Here is a 25,181-nt window from a genome sequence, read left to right on the forward strand (position 1 = left end):
ACCCCAAACCCCTACCTGACAACCTAGAGAAACCAGATTCCTACCCTTCCCTACCTGATAACCTGGAGGCGCCAAACCCACACCTGTCACCAAAAACAACCTGGAGAAACCAGAGTCCTACAACTAGGAGACGCCAAGTCCCTAAACCTTCCCTACCTAAAAACCTGGAGAAACCAGAACCTTGGCTTTCCATACTTGGCAAATGGGGAACACCAAACCCATACCCTTTCCTACCTGACATCCAGGAGAAAACAAACCCTTACCCTTTCATACCGGACCATGTGGAGACACCAAACCCCTACCCTTCCATACCTGACAACCTGTAGACCCCCCCCCATAACCTTTTTCTGGAATAACTAACACCTCCACCAAATGATCAACTACCTAACCGCTATTTTGTGAGGTTACCGAGCATGGTCTCTGACCAACTACCCACAAAGCCCCCTGTAACGTTCACCACCGTTTACGATACTCCCATTCCATCGCCCCACGACAGCTTATCCGACAGACATCAGACACGATCCATCTCATTTCCCAGAATAAACGAGACATACGCTCTGTTCTCTGGTTTCAAAATTAATGAATGAATCTTTAATGGTACACTCTCAGTTTTTTTGCAGTACAGGCATGTTACAGTTAATCACAGGGACAAAGACACACTCCACCCACACATCACACAATGGGGGGCTAACGAGTCTCTAATACACATCCCTCAGACTTTTCGGCACCGGTCTGACATAATTAACATGACCTAATTACTACACCTGCGAAGTCAGACGTTATGACTCTCACCTGCTATTCACAAAACACATTCCTTTACTAAACATAATTGACATGCTAATTCACTACCCCTGAAAGGAGACATCTGACCTTTCAGACTTAATCAGTACAATAGACACAACACAGTATTAGCATCACACAATGGACAATGGAATGTCTTTCAGGAGCCTATTGACCTGTTGTGGGTCGGCACGAAATCACCTGTAATATGTTCAGATCTCCTGCAATACATGAATTATCAGTTATCAGTCACCCTATGCCCAAAAGCGGCACAGGGTGACCCTAGACCCAAGAGTCATTAGTGACGCTGGCACAGAAGTACCCCTCATCCTTCAAAAGTCTCTGAGTGTCACGGGTCATTCCGTTACACCCCCCTTTCCCCCTTCACCACAACTTTCCTTTACCCCTTTCCATAGTCCTCTTGCCCATTCAAAATCCCACAGTCTGTACCCCCTGTCCTCAGAACCCTACCCACAAAGGGGTGCCCCATCACCCGCTGTCTGGGCTCACCTGGAGGGTTGCTGGCACAAGTCGCTTTCTGGAATAAAGGAAAATTGTAAATGAAAACATCTTCTGGACGATTTTCTATTTGAACATTCACAAATAATAACTGCTTCAGTGTGAGTGAGACTTGTGAACTATCAGTTAGATGTTATCTGTAATGTTGATTGCTTATACATAGTCTATATCCTTCACTAAATATGAGCAGATAGATATTCGCCCACTCATATCTTGACTTTCTGGGTGTAATTCTCTATCTGTTCTTGTTCTGTATGTATGGACTCTGCACAGTACCACTTCTCTTGTCCTGTATGCTGGATGTAATTCTCAGTATCTATTCTTGTATGTTTGGACTCTGCACAGTACCACTTCTCTTGTTCTGTATGCTGGATGTAATTCTCATTATCTATTCTTGTATGTTTGGACTCTGCACAGTACCACTTCTCTTGTTCTGTATGCCAGGTGTAATTCTCAGTATCTGTTCTTACTCTGAATGCATAGACACTGCACAATACCACTACATACTACTTACCTCGGTCACCACTTGGGGTGCAGGACACTCCTGGTTATCAGTTGCTGATTTGCTGGGGGTTTCGGGGGGTTGTGGAATCACCTTTTCAATCCAGCCGAACATTTTTAAGTCCTGTAGGCAGAGCAGAGCATATCTGTCACTTTCCTAATGCCGAGTACACACGATCGGAAATTCCGACAAGAAAAGTTTGATGTGAGCTTTTGGTCAGAAATTCCGACCATGTGTAGGCTCTATCGGACTTTTCAGAATTTCCGACGGCAAAAATTGGAGAGCAAAATCTGTTCTCAAATTTTCAGACTGGAAAAGTTCTTCCGATCATCTATATGCAATTCCGACGCACAAAAAAACACGCATGCTCTAAATCAATTTGACGCATGCTCGGAATCATTGAACTTCATTTTTCTTGGCTCGTCATAGTGTTGTAAGTCACCGCGTTCTTGAAGGTTGGAATTTCAGACAAGATTTCTGTGACCGTGTGTATGCAACACAAGTTTGAGACAAAATTCTGTTGGATTTCTTGTCGGAATTTCCGATCGTGTGTACGCGGCATTACTCTTACATTTTTTCCTAGAGATCTGAGTCCCAGAACTCTGATGTCATCAAAACCAGATCATGGAACCTCCAGAACAAAGTACCCAAATTACAAAGCTCACAGAGCTCCAGGGTGAGATCCCAGGTACCCTAAACCCATTATTGTTGTCACATATTTGTTGGCTACAATACCTATACAAACGAGCAGCTCTCAAATTGAATGTATATTTGATTGTTTATTGTTAACTATTTTCCACAATCAAATTTTTTTTTAATATCCTTGCGTGGCAAATCTGTTGTGGTAACAAACCCATTATTGTAAGATTCCAGATCTTCTGTTCTAAATCCTAGAACCTCAAACCAATCAGACAGAGATCTCAGATTTTTGAGACCCTCAAATACACATCCTGAAACCTCCAACTCATCAGACTAAGATCCTGAATCCCTGAGCCCATCATATCTGGATTTGGGATCCCCTTACCAATTAGGTTAAGATCAATGAGTTCCAGAAAGTCTGATCCTTTAACACCCAATCCTTGAGGAGCCCTTCATATCTAGGTCTTAAAATGTCTAACCCATCAGGGTAAGATCCTAGATCCCTGAGACCATCATATCTGGTTTCTAGATCCCCCTAACTCCATCAGACTAATTGCCAAGATCTCCTGAGCCTTCCAGATCCTCAAACCAATCAGACTGAAATCCCAGATCCCTGCATCATTCAAATCCTGATCTTGAAACCTCCAACTCATCAGACTAAGATCCATGATCCCATCATGTCTAGATTTTTAATCCCCTAACCCAGTGATGGGGATCCTCGGCACCCCGGATGTTTTGGAACTACATTTCCCATGATGCTCACCTACACTGCAGAGTGCATGAGCATAATGGGAAATGTAGTTCCAAAACATCAGGGGTGCCGAGGTTTGCCATCACTGCCCTAACCCATCAGACTAAGATCAGTGAGCCCCTCAAATCCTGATTCTAAACCCCTCAACCCATCAGTCTAAAATCATATATCCCTGAGACCCTCATATCTGGATTCTGGATCCTCTAAAGCTGGCCATACATGGATCAAAATTTAGCTGGTTCTTCAGGGGTGAATTTCAATCCATGTTTGGCCAGGGTGGATAAATAAAGTCGATCTATCAATTGACGACTGTTCAACTGCCCTGTCAATATTTTCCTGCTAGATCAGCACTACAGGCAATAGTCTATCCGTTGTCCGAATACAATGACACAGAAAAAAAGATTTCCGCGTCTACATTGAATGTGTGGATGGGGGAATCGGGTCAGGTTTTCCCCCAAGCCCATCATATCCAGATCCTGGAACCCCTAACCAGGGCCGTTGCGACAGGACAGGCAAACCAAGCAATTGCTTGGGGCCCCAGAGCTGGCCTGGGGCCCCTCTCCTGGGAGGAGGAAGGAGGATGAGGGAGGAGGAAGAACTAAGAAGCCATTTTCGGTAGCGGCCGAAACCCCCCGCTTCTGAACTTGAAAAGACTCGGATGTCATTTCCGACAGCAGCACATCCCCAAGCTTCTCAACCCCGCCCTGTCGTCCATTTTGCTTGGGGCCCCCAAAATCCTTCAAATGGCCCTGCCCCTAACCCATCAAACTGTGGTTCCAGATCTCTGAGCACATTCTATCCAGATCCTGGAACCTCAACCCAACTACCGAGTGATCCCTGAGTATGTAAAATCAGGATTCTGGAACCTCAAATGCATCAAACTAAGATCCCAGACCCTGAGCCTCTCAAATCTAGATCCCGCGGCCCCAAACCCATCAAACTGAGATAATAGAACCCAGAGTCCACCATATCTTCGTATCAGTGGCAGGATTTGTGCTCTATCGTTGGTGTCAGTGGGAGAATTGATGCTCCATCGTTGGTGCCAGTGGGATTAATACTGCCCCATTGTTGATGTCAGTTTGAGGCATGGTGCCCCATTGTTGAGGTCATTGGGAAAAATTGTGCCCCATTGTTGATGTCAGTAGCAGGAATATTGCCCCATTGTTGGTGTCAGTGGAAGGAAAAGTCCCCCAAGGGACGCAGTTTGGAGACCCCTGCATTAGGGTATTGGGGGGGGGGGGGGGACAGGGTGCCATGATCTGATAGAAATGTCTGCTGTGTCTTTACATTAGAGGACCGACAGGCATGCTATGCTCTAATAGAACCATAAGCTGTACCTTTACATTGAAGGGCTGGCAGGCATGCTATGATCTGATAGACACTTTTGCTGTGTGTTCACTTTAGGAGGCCGGCAGGCTGCTATGATCTGTTCTCATAGAAAAAGACAATTGTTGTGAACTTAAAATTAATTTCTCCACATTGCTTGTAGATAAAAAGATAAATGGGGGCTTCTTTTAGGGCTCTTGCACATGGCTATACGTTGGAGTGTATGGGCTAGATTCAGATACAATTGTGTACCTATGGGCCGGCGTAACGTATCTCAGATACGTTACGCCGCCGTAAATTAGGGTGCAAGTTCTGTATTCAGAAAGAACTTGCGCCCTAAGTTACGGCGGCGTAACGTATTTGGTCCGGCGTAAGCCCGCCTAATTCAAATGGGGATGATGTGGGCGTGTTTTATTTAAATGAATGGTGACCCCCCGTATTTGACGTATTTTACGAACGGCGCATGCTTTAGACTTGAACGTAACTTAAGTACGGCCCTATTCGCGAACGACTTGCGCAAACAACGTAAAATTTTCAAAACTCGACGCGGGAACGACGTCCATACTTAACATTGGCTACGCCTCATATAGCAGGGGTAACTTTACGCTGGAAAAAGCCTAACGTAAACGACGTAAAAAAATGCGCCGGCCGGATGTACGTTTCTGAATGGGTGTATCTAGCTCATTTGCATATTCCTCGCGTAAATATACGGAAGTGCCACCTAGCGGCCAGCGTAAATATGCAGCCTAAGATACGACGTGTAAGACACTTACGCCGGTCGGATCTTCCGGAAATCTATGCGTAACTGATTCTATGAATCAGTCGCATAGATACGACGGCCCGCACTCAGAGATACGACGGCGTATCCGGAGATACACCGTCGTATCTCCTTTCTGAATCAAGCCCTATGGCTGTACAAAGTACAATACACCTGGTTTTGTTGTGCCCGGGAACTACAGCTGCGGCATAATTTTGCCCATTGACATGCATTACAGAATATACTCTGCACGGCTTTATTATGTGTAAATGCTCACGTTTGCACATGTATGGGTGTATTTCTCAAAATGTATTTTGTGTTTTTTGCATGTACAGAATCTGTGAATAATGTAGATGATCTGAGCACAGATTCACTTTATAATGTACAGTATACTGTATATACAGCACAAGTAGTTTACATATATAATCTACCTGGAATAATTTGTAATTTTAGTCACATATAGTAACATGTCTGTATACTCCACAAATCTGTCTCTGACCTATACGCATATCACTGGTATAATCTAGTCCTACATTGTGTATATGGTAACAATACAAGTACGTTCCGTTCATGTATACTACACATACATCACTCAGATACATGCCATCCATACATTTCACACTGACAGCATACACTTACCCTATAGATCTACCCTCTATGTAGTAAGGTATAGATTGAGGCTCCTCCCCCAGATGGGCACCGGTCCCCCTCACCTGTGCGGAGTGCAGGGCGAGTGACCCAGTTGGCAGTGCCAGGGCTGTACAGGCAGGAGGAGCGCCCTTGACTAAATCCTGCCTGTGCTGACACCGCTGATTACAGTCTGATCCCATCACTGACACCTCAGGAAAAGGGATTTCTTTCTGGCCCTAATATGTGACTAATGTCCCTGATCCGGGTGTATCCCTCCTAGATTGTAAGCTCTAACGAGCAGGGCTCTCTGATTCCTCCTGTATTGAATCGTATTGTAACTGTACTGTCTGCCCTCATGTTGTAAAGCTGTGCAAACTGTTGGCGCTATATAAATCCTGTATAATAATAATAATAATATACCATGGAGCGTGCCAACAAACTATATATCTTCTATAAACAATTATATGTACAATACACAGGGCCAGATCCACAAAGAAGTTACGACGGCGTATCTATTGATACGCCGCGTATCTATTGATACGCCGCGTAACTTCTAGGATGCCCTGTCGTATCTTTGTTTTGTATCCACAAAACAAGATACGACTGAATGGGGGCTAGATCCGACTGACGTACGTCTTAGTACGCCGTCGGATCTTAGGTGCATATTTACGCTGGCCGCTAGGTGGCGCTTCTGTTGATTTCCGCGTAGAGTATGCAAATTAGCTAGATACGCCGATTCTCAGAACGTACGTCCGGCGCATTTTTTTACGTCATTTACGTAAGGCTTTTTTTCGGCGTAACGTTACCCCTGGGTCTATGAGGCGTACGCAATGTTAAGTATGGACGTCGGGCCAGCGTCGAATTTTCCGTTGTGTACGTCGCTTGCGTAAAACGTTCGTGAATAGGGCTTTGCGTAAATTACGTTCACGTCGAAAACATTGACTATTTGCGACGTGATTTCGAGCATGCGCACTGGGATACCCCCATGGACGGCGCATGCGCCGTTCAAAAAAAAACATCATTTACGTGGGGTCAAGTAGAATTAACATAAATCACGCCCACATCTTTGTCATTTGAATTCAGCGCCCTTACGCTGACACATTTACGATACGCCGCCGTAACTTTAGACGCAAGTGCTTTGTGAATACAGCACTTGCCTCTCAAAGTAGCGGCGGCGTAGCGTAACTACGGTACACTACGCCTGCTTAAAATTACGCCGATCTACGTGGATCTGGCCCACAGTATTTAAACTTCCATATAATTTATAGGATTTATATGTACACTACGTGGTATATAATCATCCATATACATTTATAGGACCTGTATCTACAATACACTGTATATTATACCCAGATGGCCCATGTGTATAATACACATTCATTATATTGCACAAAAATATCATTATCGACATACTGAATGAGACAGAAAACATAGAGTGAGGGCAAAAGAAGAGTGATGTAAATGGAGGATTCTGATGTAAAAATGGGGATCTCTAATGTCAAGGGGATACTCTGATGTGAAAAGGGGGGACTGTGATGTGACGGAGTGGCACTGAAGTCAAGGGGATACTCTGATGTTAAAGAGGGGACTCGTGATGTGAAAGGGGGGACATTGATGTCAAGAGGATACTCTTATGTGAAAGTGGGGGAACTCTGATATGAAGGGGGGTTCCTGATGTGAATGTAGGGACATCAAAGTAAAGGGGGCTCCTGATGGATAGGAGGGGGCACTGATGTGAAGGGGATTCCTGATGGAAAGGAGGGCGGCACCAATGTGAAGGAGGTTCCTGATGGCGTGGAGGGGGTTCCTGATGGAAAGGAGGGGGGCACAGATGTGAAGGGGGTTCCTAATGGAAAGGAGAGGGGCACTGATGTGAAAATTAGTTACATGTGAAGAATGTGAAGGAGATTCTTATGTGAAAGAGGGGACTCTGATGTGAAGCTTGGCTGATGTGGAAGAGAGGGACTCTGATGTAAAGGAGGTACTTTGGTGTCAAGTAGGGGAATTGTGAGACCAAAGGGATACTCTGATGTGAAAAAGGGGGGCCCTGATGAAAATGGGAGACTGTAATTTGAAAGGAGGGTTCTGATGTGAAAGGGCACTCTAATGTGAGGGTTCTGTATGAAGGGAGGGGACTCTGATTTTATAGGGGGACTCTGATGTGATAGGGGCTCCTGATATGAAAGGAGGGCATTGATGTGAAGGGGGCTCTTCATGTGAAAGCAGGAGGGTACTTATGTGCAAGTGGCTCCTGACGTAAGAGTGGGGAGACTCTAATGTGAATGGGGGACTCTTATGTGAAAGTAGGGAAACTGATATCAATGAGATACACTGATGTTAAGGGAGGGGACTCTATTGTGAAAGGGGATTCTTGATGTAAATGGTGTACTCTGGTGTGGACGGGGCTCCTGATGTGAAAGGAGGGATTCTGATGTAAATAGTGGACTCTGATGTAAATAGTGGACTCTGATGTCAGGGGGATTTCCGATGTGAATGAGGGACTCTGATGTGAAAGGGGGGAGGGTGCTGCTGATGTAAAGGGGTCTTTGATGTGAAAAGGGACTATGATGTGAAGGGGGCTTCTGATGTGAAATGAGGCAATGTTTCTGTAACAGGGGGGACTCTGATGTCAAAGGGAAGACTCTAATGTGAGGGGGGGGGGTTCCTTCTGTAAATGAGGCACTCTGATGTGAAAGAGGGAGACTCCGATGTGAAATGGAGGAGTCCCATGCGAAGGGGCTCTTTGGTGAAGAAAGTGGGGGAACTTTGATGTGAAAGTGGGATTTCTGTGAAAAGGGGGACAATTGTCTTATGCTGGGGGGGGGAGGGCTCTAGTGTGAAGTGGGACTCTCTGAAGAGAGGCTGCTGATGTAAAAGGGTGCAGATGATGTCAGAGTCCTTCAGCCCATTCACACTTGAGCAACACTACTGGGTCACGTTTTTTGGGCTTTTTTTTTAGCAGCACCGTTAATTTGAATGGGCCTCCTGCTCCACAAATGCGCTAAAGAAACTTTTTGCACCAAACTTTGGACCTGAGCCAAGTGTGTTTTGCGTGTTTTTGTCACGTGGAAAACGCGTACCTACTACCTTTTTAAAATGATATTTTTACTACATTTTTTAAAATTTAAAATTTAAAAAATAATGGCACTGCAAGTGTGTTGCGTTTCTTCGTTTTTTTGCGCTTGTTTTCAGAAATGCAGGCAGAAACGCACATTTCTGCTACGCCCAAATGTGATAGGGGCCTAAAATCCGATGTCAGATGTTTGGACAGGGGCACCATCTCCAGGGGCGGCCTGACAACTCATGGGGCCCCCGGGCAATAGAAGATTATGGGGCCCCTCTGGCTTACAGATGGCCACCACGCCTGGAGGCAGTGCAGAGGCGGGGCAGCTAAAATCTCGGGATTTTCACATCAAAAGCATGTCAGATTCGGACATATTAGGGACAGATCTAAAAAAAAAACATAGATTTTTACATACTGTCCCTGGTTTTACTGAGCCTAGCAACCCTGATGGGGCCCCCTAGTGGCACAGGGCCCTCGGGCAGTGCCCGATTAACTCAATGGTCAGTCTGCCCCTGACCATCTCAGTGCCTGCTATAGACACCGCTTTCCATTGATGAGCCCCTGGCTGTCTGGCAGGATGTCCGGATCACAAAACTGGATGAACAGAACTTGGCTGATAAATTCGTACATCTCAAACTGACTTGTGTGGATGTGTATATATACGAATCTATACCTAAAATAATATATAAAAGATTTTTGTACAAAAACTGGTCAAATAATGTAAATGTGTCAAACCAAAAATGATTGAGAATATAACTTCCATTCCCAACCTTCTCCGGACTCTCAACCATTATCTGCAGAACAATGACCCCATCACTAGGCAACCGGCGCCAGGAAACACTGCAAACATAGACAGGGGAACAGAGCTGCACTGACCGGCCACAACACAGCAGGTGAGGAGGAGAAAAAGCCCCAATGTGTGACCCCCCCCCCGCCCATCTATAGAGAGACCACATTCCCCGTGTGTCCCCCCCCCGCCAAATCTATACAGAGATCACATCTTCTAGGTGTGACCCCCAACCATCTATAGAGAGACCACATCCCCTACGTGTGCCGGCCCACCTATACAGAAGACCACATTCCCCTGTGTCCCCCCCCCCCCCCCCTGCCAAATCTATACAGAGATCACATCTTCTAGGTGTGACCCCCACCCATCTATAGAGAGACCACATCCCCTACGTGTGCCGGCCCACCTATACAGAAGACCACATTCCCCTGTGTCCCCCCCCCGCCAAATCTATACAGAGATCACATCTTCTAGGTGTGACCCCCCACCCATTTATAGAAAGACCACATCCCCTACATGTGCCTCCCCCCCTTATACAGAGACCATATTCCCCATGTGTTTCTCCGCCCTGCCAAATCTATACAGAGATCACATCTTCTAGGTGTGACCCCCTGCCCATCTATAGAAAGACCACATCCCCTACGTGTGCCCGCCCACCTATACATACAGAAGACCACATTCCCCTGTGTCAGCCCCCCCCCCGCCAAATCTATACAGAGATCACATCTTCTAGATGTGACCCCCACCCATGTATAGAGAGACCACATCCCCTACGCGTGCCGGCCCACCTATACAGAAAAGACCACATTCCCCTGTGTCCCCCGTCCCGTCTCCACCAAATCTATACAGAGATCACATCTTCTAGGTGTGACCCCCCACCCATTTATAGAGAGACCACATCCCCTACGTGTGCCGGCCCACCTATACAGAAGACCACATTCCCCTGTGCCCCCCCCCCCGCCAAATCTATACAGAGATCACATCTTCTAGGTGTGACCCCCTGCCCATTTATAGAAAGACCACATCCCCTAGGTGTGCCTCCAGGGATGGACTGGCCATTGGGACTACAGGGAGTTTCCCGGCTTCAGTGACAGCGGACCGCCGCCCCCCTCCGCCTCTCCCTTCCCGCAGCGCTCACCTGGGTGAAATAATGTTTAGTTTCCCCACTGGTACTGCCTATAAGAGTACCAGTACCAGCCGTTCTACTCTAATAAAGTAGAACGGCTAGTGAAGGGGGGGGGAGGGTGCGGGAGTTGTTCGGCCGCCATGGGAGAGACCTGTCAAAGTGGGCCAGTCTGGATGAAGTCCAGGGCCAAATTTTTGTCCCAGTCCAGCCCTGTGTGCCTCCCCCCCTTATACAGAGACCACATTCCCCATGTGTGTTTCTCCCCCCTGCCAAATCTATACAGAGATCACATCCTCTACATGTGAACCCCCCCCCCCCCCTATAAAAAGATCAAATCCCCTACATGTGACCCCCCGTCTATATATAGAAACAGTTGTCGGACAGACAGGACAGCCTTTTAGCTCTAGAACAGGGAGAGAATACTTGGAAATAACAGCACACACAGTGATCCCTAATTTTTATAAATGGCCCCTGGGCCTGGGAATCTGAGCTGGCATAATGTGGATGGTTTCCTTTCCAGGTGTTCGTCATCACGCCATGGCACTTGTGGGAAATCAGTACCGGCGCTGCTCGGCCAAACACCAGGAGTCACCGACATACAAGCTGGCAGGAGTGAAGCACTCGCTGTACAACCCAATGCTGCCCACTCTTCGCAGGATGGATATGGACAGTGTGGGGCACAAGCTGAACGAGGAGCACAGTCGGAGCAGCACACCCTGTATGCCCGGTGAGACGCCCACATGACCCCCTGTCCTCGCTGCATCAGATTGAGAAGCTTCTGAGATCATACACAATTCATTGACGGGTGCATGTGACCTGCGGTCGACCTCCTCCTGATCTGGGGATGACAAACTTCTGACCTGCAATTAACCTTCTGACCTGTGTTTGGCTTCTTTCTGACCTGCTGATCTGAGTTCTTTCTTCTGACCTGCACTTGACCTTCTGATCTGTGTTTGGCTTCTTTCTGACCTGCTGATCTGAGTTCTTTTTCTTCTGACCTGCAGTTGACCTTCTGACCTGTGTTTGGCTTCTTTCTGACCTGCTGATCTGAGTTCTTTTTCTTCTGACCTGCAGTTGACCTTCTGACCTGTGTTTGGCTTCTTTCTGACCTGCTGATCTGAGTTCTTTTTCTTCTGACCTGCAGTTGACCTTCTGACCTGTGTTTGGCTTCTTTCTGACCTGCTGATCTGAGTTATTTTTCTTCTGACCTGCAGTTGACCTTCTGACCTGTGTTTGGCTTCTTTCTGACCTGCTGATCGGAGTTCTTTTTCTTCTGACCTGCACTTGACCTTCTGACCTGTGTTTGGCTTCTTTCTGACCTGCTGATCTGAGTTCTTTTTCTTCTGACCTGCACTTGACCTTCTGATCTGTGTTTGGCTTCTTTCTGACCTGCTGATCTGAGTTCTTTTTCTTCTGACCTGCACTTGACCTTCTGATCTGTGTTTTGGCTTCTTTCTGACCTGCTGATCTGAGTTATTTTTTCTCTGACCTGCAGTTGACCTTCTGATCTGTGTTTGGCTTCTTTCTGACCTGCTGATCTTGGTTCTTTTTCTTCTGACCTGCACTTGACCTTCTGATCTGTGTTTGGCTTCTCTCTGACCTGCTGATCTGAGTTATTTTTCTTCTGACCTGCACTTGACCTTCTGATCTGTGTTTTGGCTTCTTTCTGACCTGCTGATCTGAGTTATTTTTCTTCTGACCTGCAGTTGACCTTCTGATCTGTGTTTGGCTTCTTTCTGACCTGCTGATCTTGGTTCTTTTTCTTCTGACCTGCACTTGACCTTCTGATCTTTGTTTTGGCTTCTCTCTGACCTGCTGATCTGAGTTCTTTTTCTTCTGACCTGCAGTTGACCTGACCTGTGTTTGGCTTCTTTCTGACCTGCTGATCTGAGTTCTTTCTTCTGACCTGCACTTGTCCTTCTGACCTGTGTTTGGCTTCTTTCTGACCTGCTGATCTGAGTTCTTTCTTCTGACCTGCACTTGTCCTTCTGACCTGTGTTTGGCTTATTTCTGACCTGCTGATCTGAGTTCTTTTTCTTCTGACCTGCAGTTGACCTACCACCCACCAGGAGAGGACCCCCTTTTGACTTGCAGCTGACCTGCGACTGACCTCCAGACCTTCTTTAAAGGCTGTTATGCAACCCTATAGATGTGTACAGAAATGAAAACAACGTTTGAAACCAACATGAAGCCCACCCAAGACCCCAATGATTTCCACTGTTATATTTGCATTTTCTATCACCATGACTGAAAACACTGCACAAATCTTTTGTATTCCCAATAATCCAGCAGTGGTGATGAAGCATCTAGTAATGGCAGTGGAAGGTGTGCCATTATCTCCCCACCAGAGCTCCTGAGCAGGGATGAGCTCCGGGCGTGTTCGCACACCCCACGTGCAGAGCCCGCCAGGAATTCGGCACAGTGCTGCACTAATCACAGGCAGGGAGACATTGTCCCGATGCGTGGCTGCAGAGATCGGGAAATATCTCCCTGCCTGTGATTAGCGCAGCGCCGTGCCGACTTCCTGGCGGGCTCTGCACGTGGAGTGTGCGAACACGCTGGAGCTCATCCCTACTCCTGAGAGACATTTTTATCTTAGTGGGCTTTCAGGTTAAAGTGGAGGTTCACCCAAAAACCTTTTTTTTAACATTAGATTGAGGCTCGTTTTGTCAAGGGGATTCGGGTGTTTTTTTTACAATCGAAGCCGTACTTACCGTTTTAGAGATGCATCTTCTCCGCCGCTTCCGGGTATGGGCTGCGGGACTGGGCATTCCTACTTGATTGACAGGCTTCCGACGGTCGCATACATCGCGTCACGATTTTCCGAAAGTAGCCGAACGTCGGTGCGCAGGCGCCGTATAGAGCCGCACCGACGTTCGGCTTCTTTCGGCTACTCGTGACGCGGATGTATGCGACCGTCGGAAGCCTGTCAATCAAGAAGGAACGCCCAGTCCCGAAGACCATACCCCGGAAGCGGCGGAGAAGATCGCTCTCTAAAACGGTAAGTACTGCTCGGATTTTAAAAAAACTACCCGATTCCCCTAGACAAAATGAGCCTCAATCTAATCTTAAAAATTAACCAAATTAATTGGTTGCTATGAGTATTATTAGACCCATTGTCCAGCCTTGTTTTGACTATAACTTTCTCTATCAGAAAACTTCCGTAATGCCAGATTCGTAACATTTGAGCCAGCGGAGCTACGCCTGCCGTCCCTGGTGAGCGCATATTTTATTTTATTTATTACGGGCACTTATAGCACCATCAATTTACGCAGCGCTTCACATATATATTGGACATTCACATCACTCCCTGCCCTCAAGAAGCTTACAATCTAAGGACCCTAACTCGCATTCTAGGGTAGGGTGACCAGACATCCCCAGTTTCAGGGGACAGTCCCCTGATTGAGGACACTGTCCCCGGACCAAGTCTGTCCCTGGTTTTGTCCCCAGATTGGATTTAATAGGGGGCAGGGGCAATTTCAAAGACAGTCAATGCCGAATTAAAATATATTTTTTTTAATTACACCCCCCCGCTCCGCCGTGCCTACTAGCATAGGGGGTTGTATTTTTCCCATTATCTGTGCCCCTTTCTGATGATCATGTGCTGGTCGGAGCGGAGGGAATATTTCTTCAGTTTCGGACGCATGCCCATTCAGCTTCGCTCGCATGTTCTTCTGCCTTGGCTCAAATCCTGACCAGCCACCTGCCTATCTCCTTGCCTTCCCTGGCGGAGTGATCTTCCTCCGCTCCCCACCCAGTAGTAGCCGGGGCCCGAAGAGAAAGACTTGAGAGGCTGTGAGGCGGGCGGCGACGGGCAGAGAGTCGCTGATTGTTGCCATTACTAGTAAAAAAAAAAATATGTCCCCGGATTTCATTTTAAAAATCTGGTCACCTTATTCTAGGGCCAATATAGACGGGAGTCAACTATCCTACCATCATGTCTTTGGAGTGTGGGAGGAAACTGGAGTATCTGGAGGAAACCCACACGGGCACAGGCATAGGCGTGCGCACAGGGTGTGCCCAGGCAAACCCTAATTGCTCCCTGCAGTGCTGATTCCCCCTGCTGCCCGGTGTCCCCTCCCACAGCATGGCTGGCTTCCCTCCTCTCCCATTGGCTTCTGCAGTGGGCACACATAGATGATATTTCAGGATGAGTGGGGGAAGGGGTAATGTCATTTAGCAGCCCCTTCCTGAATGAACATAGTCAGAGATCGGTACCTAGGGTGACCACGTGTCCCGGTTTGCCCGGGATCGTCCCGTAATATACATTTTTGTCCCGTGTCCCGGGAGCCTTCAAACCGGGACAATAGACAGTCCCGGAATCAACTGCCTGCCAGTCTGCCACACTCACTGCCACTGCTGACACAGTGCCGCTGTAATAAAATCATTCTAAATCACTGGTTGCTAGGGACGCCCCGCTTGGCGTGTAGCAACCAGTGACGTCACCGTGTCCCGCTCTCTCTCTGCGGCTCCGACGCCACCCCCCACCTCCTCCTCCTCCAGCGGCCAGCCGCAGCAGAGAGAGCAGCAGCGTCACCTACCGCGGCCAGGGCCGTCTTACCGAGTGGGCACAGCCTGGGGCCCAATCAGGGCCAGACATTTGAAGCAGTAATCCGCCGCTCACCGCTCTCTGGCATCGGCACTTTTTTTATGCAGCGGGCTGCGGGAGCGTGACAGCAGCAGGGATTCGGAGAAGGTGGCCAGAGAGGATGTAAAAGCTCCCTGACCACCGAAGAGATGAGGTCTGCCTCCCCCCCCCCCCCCCCCCAGAACTTGGATGCATCCAACTCCTCTGCTTCAAGAACCGTGCGCCGCGCGGCCCGGGCCGGAGGAGTGGAGAACAGGCTGGCTGGGAAGTGGGAAGAAAGAACATGCGGAGCAGCGAGCACCCCCGGATCTAGAGGGAGACTCGGCGCTGCCACACTGCTGGCTATCAGGTACCGTCTGTACTTACATGCCAGCACACTGAGAGGGGGCAGGGTGAGCAGAGGAGGGACAGCGCTATGTGGTCTGTCTCAGCCCCCTATTCTGCCTGTCAGACCCCCATCCTCTGCCTCTCAGACCCCCATCCTCTGCCTCTAAGACCCCCATCCTCTGCCTCTAAGACCCCCATCCTCTGCCTCTAAGACCCCCATTGTCTGCCTCTAAGACCCCCATCCTCTGCCTCTAAGACCCCCATCCTCTGCCTCTCAGACCCCTATCCTCTGCCTCTAAGACCCCCTTCCTCTGCCTCTCAGACCCCCATCCTCTGCCTCTCAGACCCCCATCCTCTGCCTGTCAGACCCCCATCCTCTGCCTGTCAGACCCCCATCCTCTGCCTGTCAGACCCCCATCCTCTGCCTGTCAGACCCCCATCCTCTGCCTCTCAGACCCCCATCCTCTGCCTCTAAGACCCCCATCCTCTGCCTCTAAGACCCCCATCTAAGACCCCCATCCTCTGCCTCTCAGACCCCCATCCTCTGCCTCTAAGACCCCATCCTCTGCCTCTCAGACCCCCATCCTCTGCCTCTAAGACCCCATCCTCTGCCTCTCAGACCCCCATCCTCTGCCTCTCAGACCCCCATCCTCTGCCTCTCAGACCCCCATCCTCTGCCTCTCAGACCCCCATCCTCTGCCTGTCAGACCCCCATCCTCTGCCTGTCAGACCCCCCATCCTCTGCCTCTAAGACCCCCATCTAAGACCCCCATCCTCTGCCTCTCAGACCCCCATCCTCTGCCTCTAAGACCCCATCCTCTGCCTCTAAGACCCCCATCCTCTGCCTCTAAGACCCCCATCCTCTGCCTCTAAGACCCCCATCCTCTGCCTGTCAGACCCCCATCCTCTGCCTGTCAGACCCCCATCCTCTGCCTGTCAGACCCCCATCCTCTGCCTGTCAGACCCCCCATCCTCTGCCTGTCAGACCCCCCATCCTCTGCCTCTAAAACCCCCATCCTCTGCCTCTCAGACCCCCATCGTCTGCCTGTCAGACCCCCCCATCCTCTGCCTGTCAGACCCCCCATCCTCTGCCTGTCAGACCCCCCATCCTCTGCCTGTCAGACCCCCCATCCTCTGCCTGTCAGACCCCCCATCCTCTGCCTGTCAGACCCCCCATCCTCTGCCTGTCAGACCCCCCATCCTCTGCCTGTCAGACCCCCATCCTCTGCCTGTCAGACCCCTCTCTCAGACCCCCCTCCTCTGCCTCTCAGACTCCCCACCACCACCAGTGACCAGACGAGGAGTCAGTCAGACAGTCACTCCATCTCCATTATATGACTCCATATCAAAAGGTGAGCAAATAGGGGCAATTGACACTGGGTGGCAGCATCTGATGGGGCACAGTAGTGACAATTTATGGGCACACTGGCATTTGATGGGGCACAGTAGCGGCATTTGATGGGGCACAATAGCGACAATTTATGGGCACACTGGCATTTGATGGGGCACAATAACGACAATTCATGGGCACACTGGCAGCATCTGATGGGGGCACAGAAGGCGACAATTCATGGGCACACTGGCATTTGATGGGGCACAGTAGCGACAATTCATGGGCACACTGGCAGCATCTGATGGGGGCACAGTAGCGACAATTCATTAGCACACTGGCAGCATTTGATGGGGCACAGTAGCAACAATTTATGGGCACACTGGCAGCATCTGATGGAGCACAGTAGCGACAATTGATGGGCACACTGGCAGCATCTGTTGGGGCACAGTAGCAGCAATTGTTCGGCACACTGGTAGCATTTTATTGGGCACACTGGCGGCAATTGCTGGACACACTGGCAGCATCTGAAGGGGCACAGTAGCAACAATTGTAGGACACACTGGCAGCATTTTATGTGGCACAGTGGGAACATTTGATGGGGCACAATGATGGCATTTGATGGGGCACAGTGGCGGCATTTGATGGGGAACAGTAGGTGCATTTGATGGGGCACAAGTAGGTGCATATGATGGGAACAGTGGCGGCATTAGATGGGGCACAGTGATGACATTTCACGGGCACAAGTGACTGCATTTGATGGGGCACAAGTGTCTACATTTGATGGGGCACAACTAGTGACTGCATTTGATGGGGCACAAGTGACTGCATTTGATGGGGCACAAGTGACTGCATTTGATGGGGCACAACTAGTGACTGCATTTGATGGGGCACACTTGACTGCATTTGATGGGGCACAACTAGTGACTGCATTTGATGGGGCACAACTAGTGACTGCATTTGATGGGGCACAACTAGTGACTGCATTTGATGGGGCACAACTAGTGACTGCATTTGATGGGGCACAACTAGTGACTGCATTTGATGGGGCACAACTAGTGACTGCATTTGATGGGGCACAAGTGACTGCATTTGATGGGGCACAAGTGACTGCATTTGATGGGGCACAAGTGACTGCATTTGATGGGGCACAAGTGACTGCATTTGATGGGGCACAGTGGCGGCATTAGATGGGGCACAGTGGCGGCATTAGATGGGGCCTAGGGCCCACTTTTGATCTTGCACACAGGCCCGCTGATTTCATGATATGCCCCTGCCCCCAAAACTGGCAAAAAAATATGTAAAAAAACGTCTTTTTTTTGGGGGGGGGGGGGGGGGGTGTCCCTGAATGGCAGTTTGGAAATGTGGTCACCCTATCGGTACCGTGTTTTTGAGCTTTCAGGTGCACACCCTAATGCAATAGGCTGCGCACACCTATGGGCACAGGGAGAAAATGCAAACTCCAGGCCGGTAGTGTTGTGGTTGGGATTTGAACAGGCAATCCTAGAGCTGCTAGGCAGAAGTGCTAACCACCTAGCCACTGTGCTGCTCATACAGTGGGGAATATAATTATTTGATCCCCTGCATATTTTGTAGGTTTGCCCACTTACAAAGAAGTGAAGGGTCTATAATTGTTATCATAGGTGTATTTTAAGTGATAAAGACAGAATATCAACCAAAAATCCAGAAAAAACACACAAAACAAATGTTATAAATTGAGTTGAAGTTCAGTGAGTAAAATAAGTATTTGATCCCCAAGAAAAATATGACTTAGTACTTGGTGGAGAAACCCTTGTTGGCAATTGGAGGTCAGACGTTTCTTGTGGTTGGTGATCAGGTTTGCACCCTAAAAACATGTATATAACATTACATTCTGCATACTTCCAACATTTACAGTATGCTGTTTGTTTTTTTTGCCGTATTATTGCTATTTTCCACCCGGCTTCCGGGTACTCACTCCCGCGGGAGTAGGCATTCCTATGCAGAGGCGCAGTGTCATGTGGGACTTCGCCCAGATAATTGACGTCTTGAGAAAAACTTCCCCTCGGCGGATAAGGCGCGTCACGAGTTTCCGAAAGTAGCCGAACTGCGAGTCGGCTCTATACGGCGCCTGCGCAGTCAGCTCTACACGGCTCCTAGTCGGTGCGCAGGCGCCGTTTAGAGCCGACTCGCAGTTGGGCTACTTTCGGAAACTCGCATGCGCCGTTCGTGAAAGAATCCCAGTGCGCATGCTTGAAATTCCGCCGCAAATCGGCATTGCTTTCGACGTGAACGTAAATTACGTCCAGCCCTATTCGCAAACGACTTGCGCAAACGACGTAAAATATAAAAATTTCGAAGCTGGAACGACGTCCATACTTAAAGCGGTGGTTCACCCTCCATAACAACATTTTAGCATAAAATTAGGCATAGTTGCTCGAGCTACAGTATGCCTGTATTTATTTTTTTAGCCCCGTACTCACTGTGCAATCCTATAGTGAAGATTCCGACTCCCCGCGGGGAATGGGCGTTCCTATCCAGAGGGAAGGTGATTGACGGCCGGCTCTGGCACGTCACGCTCCCCGAAGACAGCCGGAGTAGGTCTCTGCGCTATACGGCGCCTGCGCACAGACGCCGTGAAGAGCCAAGTCCTATTTCGGCTATTTCCGGAGAAGCGTGACGTGCCAGAGCCGGCCGTCAATCACCTTCCCTCTGGATAGGAACGCCCATTCCCCGCGGGGAGTCGGAATCTTCAATACAGGATTGCACAGTGAGTACGGGGCTAAAAAAATAAATACAGGCATACTGTAGCTCGCGCTACTATGCCTAATTTTATGCTAGAGGAAATTTTTTTTTTTTTGTTTTGTTTTTTATAGGGTGAACCCCCGCTTTAACATTGGCTGCGCCTCCTAATAGCAGGAGTAACCTTGCGCCGAAAAAGCCTAACGTAAATAAATTGCGCCGAGCGTACGTACGTTTATGAATCGACGTATCTAGGTCATTTGCATATTCTACGCCGAAAACAACGTTAGCGCCCCTAGAGGCCAGCGTAAAATTGCACACAATTATACGCCGCCGTATTCAAGTTACGTCGGCGGAGGAAGCCTATTTTTTGAACGTATCTGCCTTTGAGAATCGGCGTAAAGATATGACGGCGCAGATTTGAAATTACGCCGGCGTGTCTGGAGATACGCCGCCGTAACTTCTACCTGAATCTAGCCCAATGAGTTTTCTTTAGGAGCAACTTCTTAAATTGACAGGACTAATCTGTGTACCACATGAGCACCTACTGTAGCCCGTCTGTGGGAGACGGAATTATTGTTGGTTGGTAGAGGATCAAATACTTTATTTACTAAACTGCAACTCAATTTATAACATTTGTATCGTGTTTTTTCTGGATTTTTGGTTTATATTCTGTCTCTATTATTTAAAATACACCTATGATAACAATTATAGACCCTTCATTTCTTTGAAAGTGGGCAAACTTACAAAGTTTGCAAGAATTCAAATAATATCCTCCCCCGTATATTCAGATTTTTCTCCTGGATGGCCATCCTGTAATGGCATTCTTCTTTTTCAGCCGGTCACAGACACCGGAAGGGAGGTTTCCAGACGATACAGATCGGGATCCATGGAGCACATCGAGATTCCTGGGGTGACCCCAGAGGGCAGGCTGAGCCTGACCCAGGCTGCCGCAGATTGGTCCCGCTGCGTTTCGTCGTGTGGTGAGTTCCAGCTGAGAGACCTAAGGAGACACGGTGAGTGACCAGCACAGGGAGTGGCCAGGGAAAAGGGCAAGGAGGGGAGTGGGGACAGCAGAAGGGAGAGAAGCACAGGGAGTGACCAGGGAAAAGGGCAGGGAGGGGAGTGGGGACAGCAGAAGGGAGAGAAGCACAGGGAGTGGCCAGGGAAAAGGGCAGGGAGGGGAGTGGGGACAGCAGAAGGGAGAGAAGCACAGGGAGTGGCCAGGGAAAAGGGCAGGGAGGGGAGTGGGGACAGCAGAAGGGAGAGAAGCACAGGGAGTGGCCAGGGAAAAGGGCAGGGAGGGGAGTGGGGACAGCAGAAGGGAGAGAAGCACAGGGAGTGACCAGGGAAAAGGGCAGGGAGGGGAGTGGGGACAGCAGAAGGGAGAAAAGCACAGGGAGTGGCCAGGGAAAAGGGCAGGGAGGGGAGTGGGGACAGCAGAAGGGAGATAAGCACAGGGAGAGGGAAGAGGAGAGGAGGACTGGGAAGAGGAAGGGAAAACAGAGGGAAGATGGGGGGGGAAAGGAGGGAGAAGGGAAATGGAAGGGGAGAAGAGAACAGGGGAAGGATAAGTGAGAAGAAAGGGCAGAGGAGGACAGGAGATAGACGAAACGGGAGGGGGTGGCAAGGGGTTGAGGCAGGGAAAGGGAAAATGAAAGGGAAGAGGAGGAAGGAAGAGGGAAGTGGTGAGGGAAGAGAGATTAGAAATGGGAGGGGGAAGTGAGATTAGAAAAAGGAGAGGGATGAGATGCAAGGAACAGGATGGGATAGAGAGAGGAGAGAAGGGATGGAAGGAGGGAGAGGGAAGGCTGGAGAGGAAAAACAGGAGGGGGAAAGGGATAGGGATGAGAGGGTAGAGGAAAAAAAGCATGGGGGAATGAGGAACAGGAAGAGCTGAAAGAGAAGGAACGGCACAAGAAATGGGAGAGGGGGGAGGGAAGGAAAAGGAGGAATGGGAAGGGAAAAGGCACAGAAGGTTTGAGGCAGAGGGGAAGGTAGGGGGTGTAGGACAGAAGGAATGGGAAAGGGGAAGGAGAGAGTGAAGGAGGATGGGAATGGGAGAATGGATGGGGGGGGGGGAGTAGAATGCATGGCGGAAAATGGGGGATGGGAATATAACCGGGAAGGTCAAGAAAGAAGGGGAGGTAGGCAGGGCAGGGGGAATAGGAGAGGGGAAGTAATGGGAAAATGGAAAGGAATGAGGCGAGGAAGAATTTGGGGGAGAGGTAAAGGGAAATAGGTGGTGGATGGCAAGTTGAAAAGGAAGAGGGGAGGAGGAATCAAGGAGGTAAAGGGCATGGAAAAGGAACGTGGGAGGGGACTTTTTAATGTAATTTTGTGTATAGCCCTGATAAAAAGAATATAATAAATCCTTTAAACATGTTGGCTTTGATTACACAATCTAATAAATCATATTTTATTTGAGTATTTGTTCATCTATTTCTATAGACGGTTCCTGTACACAGACCCCACTCCTGCACACAGGCCTCACCATGGCACCATGATGCAAACCCTGCACACTGACATCCCCCTTCTGCACAGAAACTACCGCTATGCTTAGGCTTCACCTCTGGGGCACAAACCTTACAAATGTGCACTGACCTCATTCCTGGGCACAGATACCACCCTTGCACACTGACCTCATTCCCGCACACCAAGCTTTACTCCTGTGCATTGGCCTCACCACTGCACATGGACTCCACCCCTAAACACTAACCTCCAACTTCGCACACTGAGACCGCCCCTGCCCACAGACCTCACCTCTGAGCATAGACCATACAACTGTGAACAGACCGCACTCCTTTGCACTGACCCCACCCCTGCATGCTGACCCCACCCCTGCATGCTGACCCCACCCCTGCACGCTGACCCAACCCCTGCACACTGACCCAACCCCTGTACACAGATCTCACCCCTGCACACAGACCTCACCTCTGAGCATAGACCATACAACTGTGAACAGACCTCACTCCTTTGCACTGACCCCACCCCTGCACACTGACCCCACCCCTGCACACTGACCCCACCCCTGCACACTGACCCAACCCCTGCACACTGACCCAACCCCTTTACACAGATCTCACCCCTGCGCATAGACCATACAACTGTGAACAGACCTCACTCCTTTGCACTGACCCCACCCCTGCACACTGACCCCACCCCTGCACACTGTCTGCACTGGGCAGCAGAGCTTATAATTCATCACTAACCTTCTTTATCCTATGCAGTCCTCGGGTACAGTGGATACGCCGTGCGATACCTGAATCCCACCGTGACCCGTTCTTGGAAGGTAAGAGGATTAAGTAGCTTGACGTGTCATCCAGTATATTGAATTCTTTCTACAGCTAGAGAATGTGGATCTGTCTTCTAACCAACACAACTCTAAGCTACACCTGCAGTACTGATCACTGCTCAACCTACCAGTCACCTCTCATGGACATTTCTTCCTTCTTTTGGGGATTCTATTGGTAAAATCTCTGCACTTCCAGGTCTGCACACCTGTTGCACCCAGCACAGTGATCTCCCATCTGTGATCTTCCTGTTTGCACTATGTATGGTTGTCTCTCCGCATGTGATGTGTACAGTGATCTCCCTGTTGGTGGTCTCTCCTATGTAAAATGACCTACCCACCTTAAATGTATAAAGTGGTCTCCCCATATGTGCCGTGTATGGTGATCTTCCCATTTGTGATCAGTATGGTGATCTCTCCGCCTGTGAGATGTATGGTGATCTCTCCGCCTGTGATGTGTATGGTGACCCCTCCGCCTGTGATGTGTATGGTGATCTCTCCGCCTGTGATGTGTATGGTGATCTCTCCGCCTGTGATGTGTATGGTGATCTCTCCGCCTGTGAGGTGTATGGTGATCTCTCCGCCTGTGAGGTGTATGGTGATCTCTCCGCCTGTGAGATGTATGGTGATCTCTCCGCCTGTGATGTGTATGGTGATCTCTCCGCCTGTGATGTGTATGGTGATCTCTCCGCCTGTGATGTGTATGATCTTCCCATTTGTGATGAGTATGGTGATCTCTCCGCCTGTGATGTGTATGGTGATCTCTCCGCCTGAGGTGTATGGTGATCTCTCCGCCTGTGAAGGTGTATGGTGATCTATCCGCCTGTGATGTGTATGGTGATCTCTCCGCCTGTGATGTGTATGGTGATCTCTCCGCCTGTGATGTGTATGGTGATCTCTCCGCCTGTGAGGTGTATGGTGATCTCTCCGCCTGTGATGTGTATGGTGATCTCTCCGCCTGTGATGTGTATGGTGATCTCTCCGCCTGTGATGTGTATGGTGATCTCTCCGCCTGTGATGTGTATGGTGATCTCTCCGCCTGTGAGGTGTATGGTGATCTCTCCGCCTGTGATGTGTATGGTGATCTCTCCGCCTGTGAGGTGTATGGTGATCTCTCCGCCTGTGAGGTGTATGGTGATCTCTCCGCCTGTGATGTGCATGGTGATCTCTCCGCCTGTGATGTGTATGGTGATCTCTCCGCCTGTGATGTGTATGGTGATCTCTCCGCCTGTGATGTGTATGGTGATCTCTCCGCCTGTGATGTGTATGGTGATCTCTCCGCATGTGATGTGTATGGTGATCTCTCCGCCTGTGATGTGTATGGTGATCTCTCCGCCTGTGATGTGTATGATCTCTCCGCCTGTGAGGTGTATGGTGATCTCTCCGCCTGTGATGTGTATGGTGATCTCTCCGCCTGTGATGTGTATGGTGATCTCTCCTCCTGTGATGTGTATGGTGATCTCTCCGCCTGTGATGTGTATGGTGATCTCTCCGCCTGTGATGTGTATGGTGATCTCTCCGCCTGTGATGTGTATGGTGATCTCTCCTCCTGTGATGTGTATGGTGATCTCTCCTCCTGTGATGTGTATGGTGATCTCTCCTCCTGTGATGTGTATGGTGATCTCTCCTCCTGTGATGTGTATGGTGATCTCTCCGCCTGTGAGGTGTATGGTGATCTCTCCGCCTGTGATGTGTATGGTGATCTCTCCACCTGTGAGGTGTATGGTGATCTCTCCGCCTGTGAGGTGTATGGTGATCTCTCCGCCTGTGATGTGTATGGTGATCTCTCCGCCTGTGATGTGTATGGTGATCTCTCCGCCTGTGAGGTGTATGGTGATCTCTCCGCCTGTGAGGTGTATGGTGATCTAACCACCTTAGATATATACAGTGATTTACTAATTTTTCCTTGCAGTACTGCCTTCGCCAAACGCCATCCCTGGACTCAACAGGACAGACACCTCTGCCCGCTGACACGCTGTAAGTCCTCATTTTTTGGGCTTCATTTACATGTTATACCCCATGTGTGTCCCCACTTTTCTCAG

The 25,181-nt window shown here is 49.3% G+C and overlaps 2 protein-coding genes across 9 annotated transcripts in view; one reads left to right on the forward strand and one right to left on the reverse strand.

Annotated features, from left to right (window-relative positions):
• Positions 1-6,176, reverse strand: part of LOC120917756 (cyclic nucleotide-gated cation channel beta-1-like) — a 37,827-nt gene extending 31,651 nt beyond the window's left edge. For 3 of the 4 annotated variants that reach the window (XM_040329261.1, XM_040329262.1, XM_040329259.1), the window contains exons 1-3: positions 5,914-6,176; positions 1,814-1,924; positions 1,291-1,318 (exon numbers count right to left, since the gene is read on the reverse strand). In XM_040329261.1, the coding sequence (XP_040185195.1) occupies positions 1,291-1,318; positions 1,814-1,915 (130 nt within the window). In that variant the 5' untranslated portion in view covers positions 1,916-1,924; positions 5,914-6,176. Of the gene's footprint in view, positions 1-1,290; positions 1,319-1,813; positions 1,925-4,528; positions 4,633-5,913 lie in introns of those variants that run through there. The other variant, XM_040329260.1, reaches the window with a different exon arrangement.
• USB1 (U6 snRNA biogenesis phosphodiesterase 1) overlaps positions 1-25,181 on the forward strand; it is a 92,345-nt gene that overhangs the window by 36,597 nt on the left and 30,567 nt on the right. For 3 of the 5 annotated variants that reach the window (XM_040329267.1, XM_040329264.1, XM_040329266.1), the window contains 6 exons: positions 9,769-9,861; positions 11,402-11,608; positions 14,036-14,097; positions 20,686-20,863; positions 23,078-23,139; positions 25,052-25,116. In XM_040329267.1, the coding sequence (XP_040185201.1) occupies positions 11,419-11,608; positions 14,036-14,097; positions 20,686-20,863; positions 23,078-23,139; positions 25,052-25,116 (557 nt within the window). In that variant the 5' untranslated portion in view covers positions 9,769-9,861; positions 11,402-11,418. Of the gene's footprint in view, positions 1-9,768; positions 9,862-11,401; positions 11,609-14,035; positions 14,098-20,685; positions 20,864-23,077; positions 23,140-25,051; positions 25,117-25,181 lie in introns of those variants that run through there. The other 2 variants (XM_040329265.1, XM_040329268.1) reach the window with 2 other exon arrangements.

Source organism: Rana temporaria, chromosome 11, assembly GCF_905171775.1.
Source record: "Rana temporaria chromosome 11, aRanTem1.1, whole genome shotgun sequence".
In the NCBI taxonomy this organism is placed as follows: domain Eukaryota; kingdom Metazoa; phylum Chordata; class Amphibia; order Anura; family Ranidae; genus Rana; species Rana temporaria.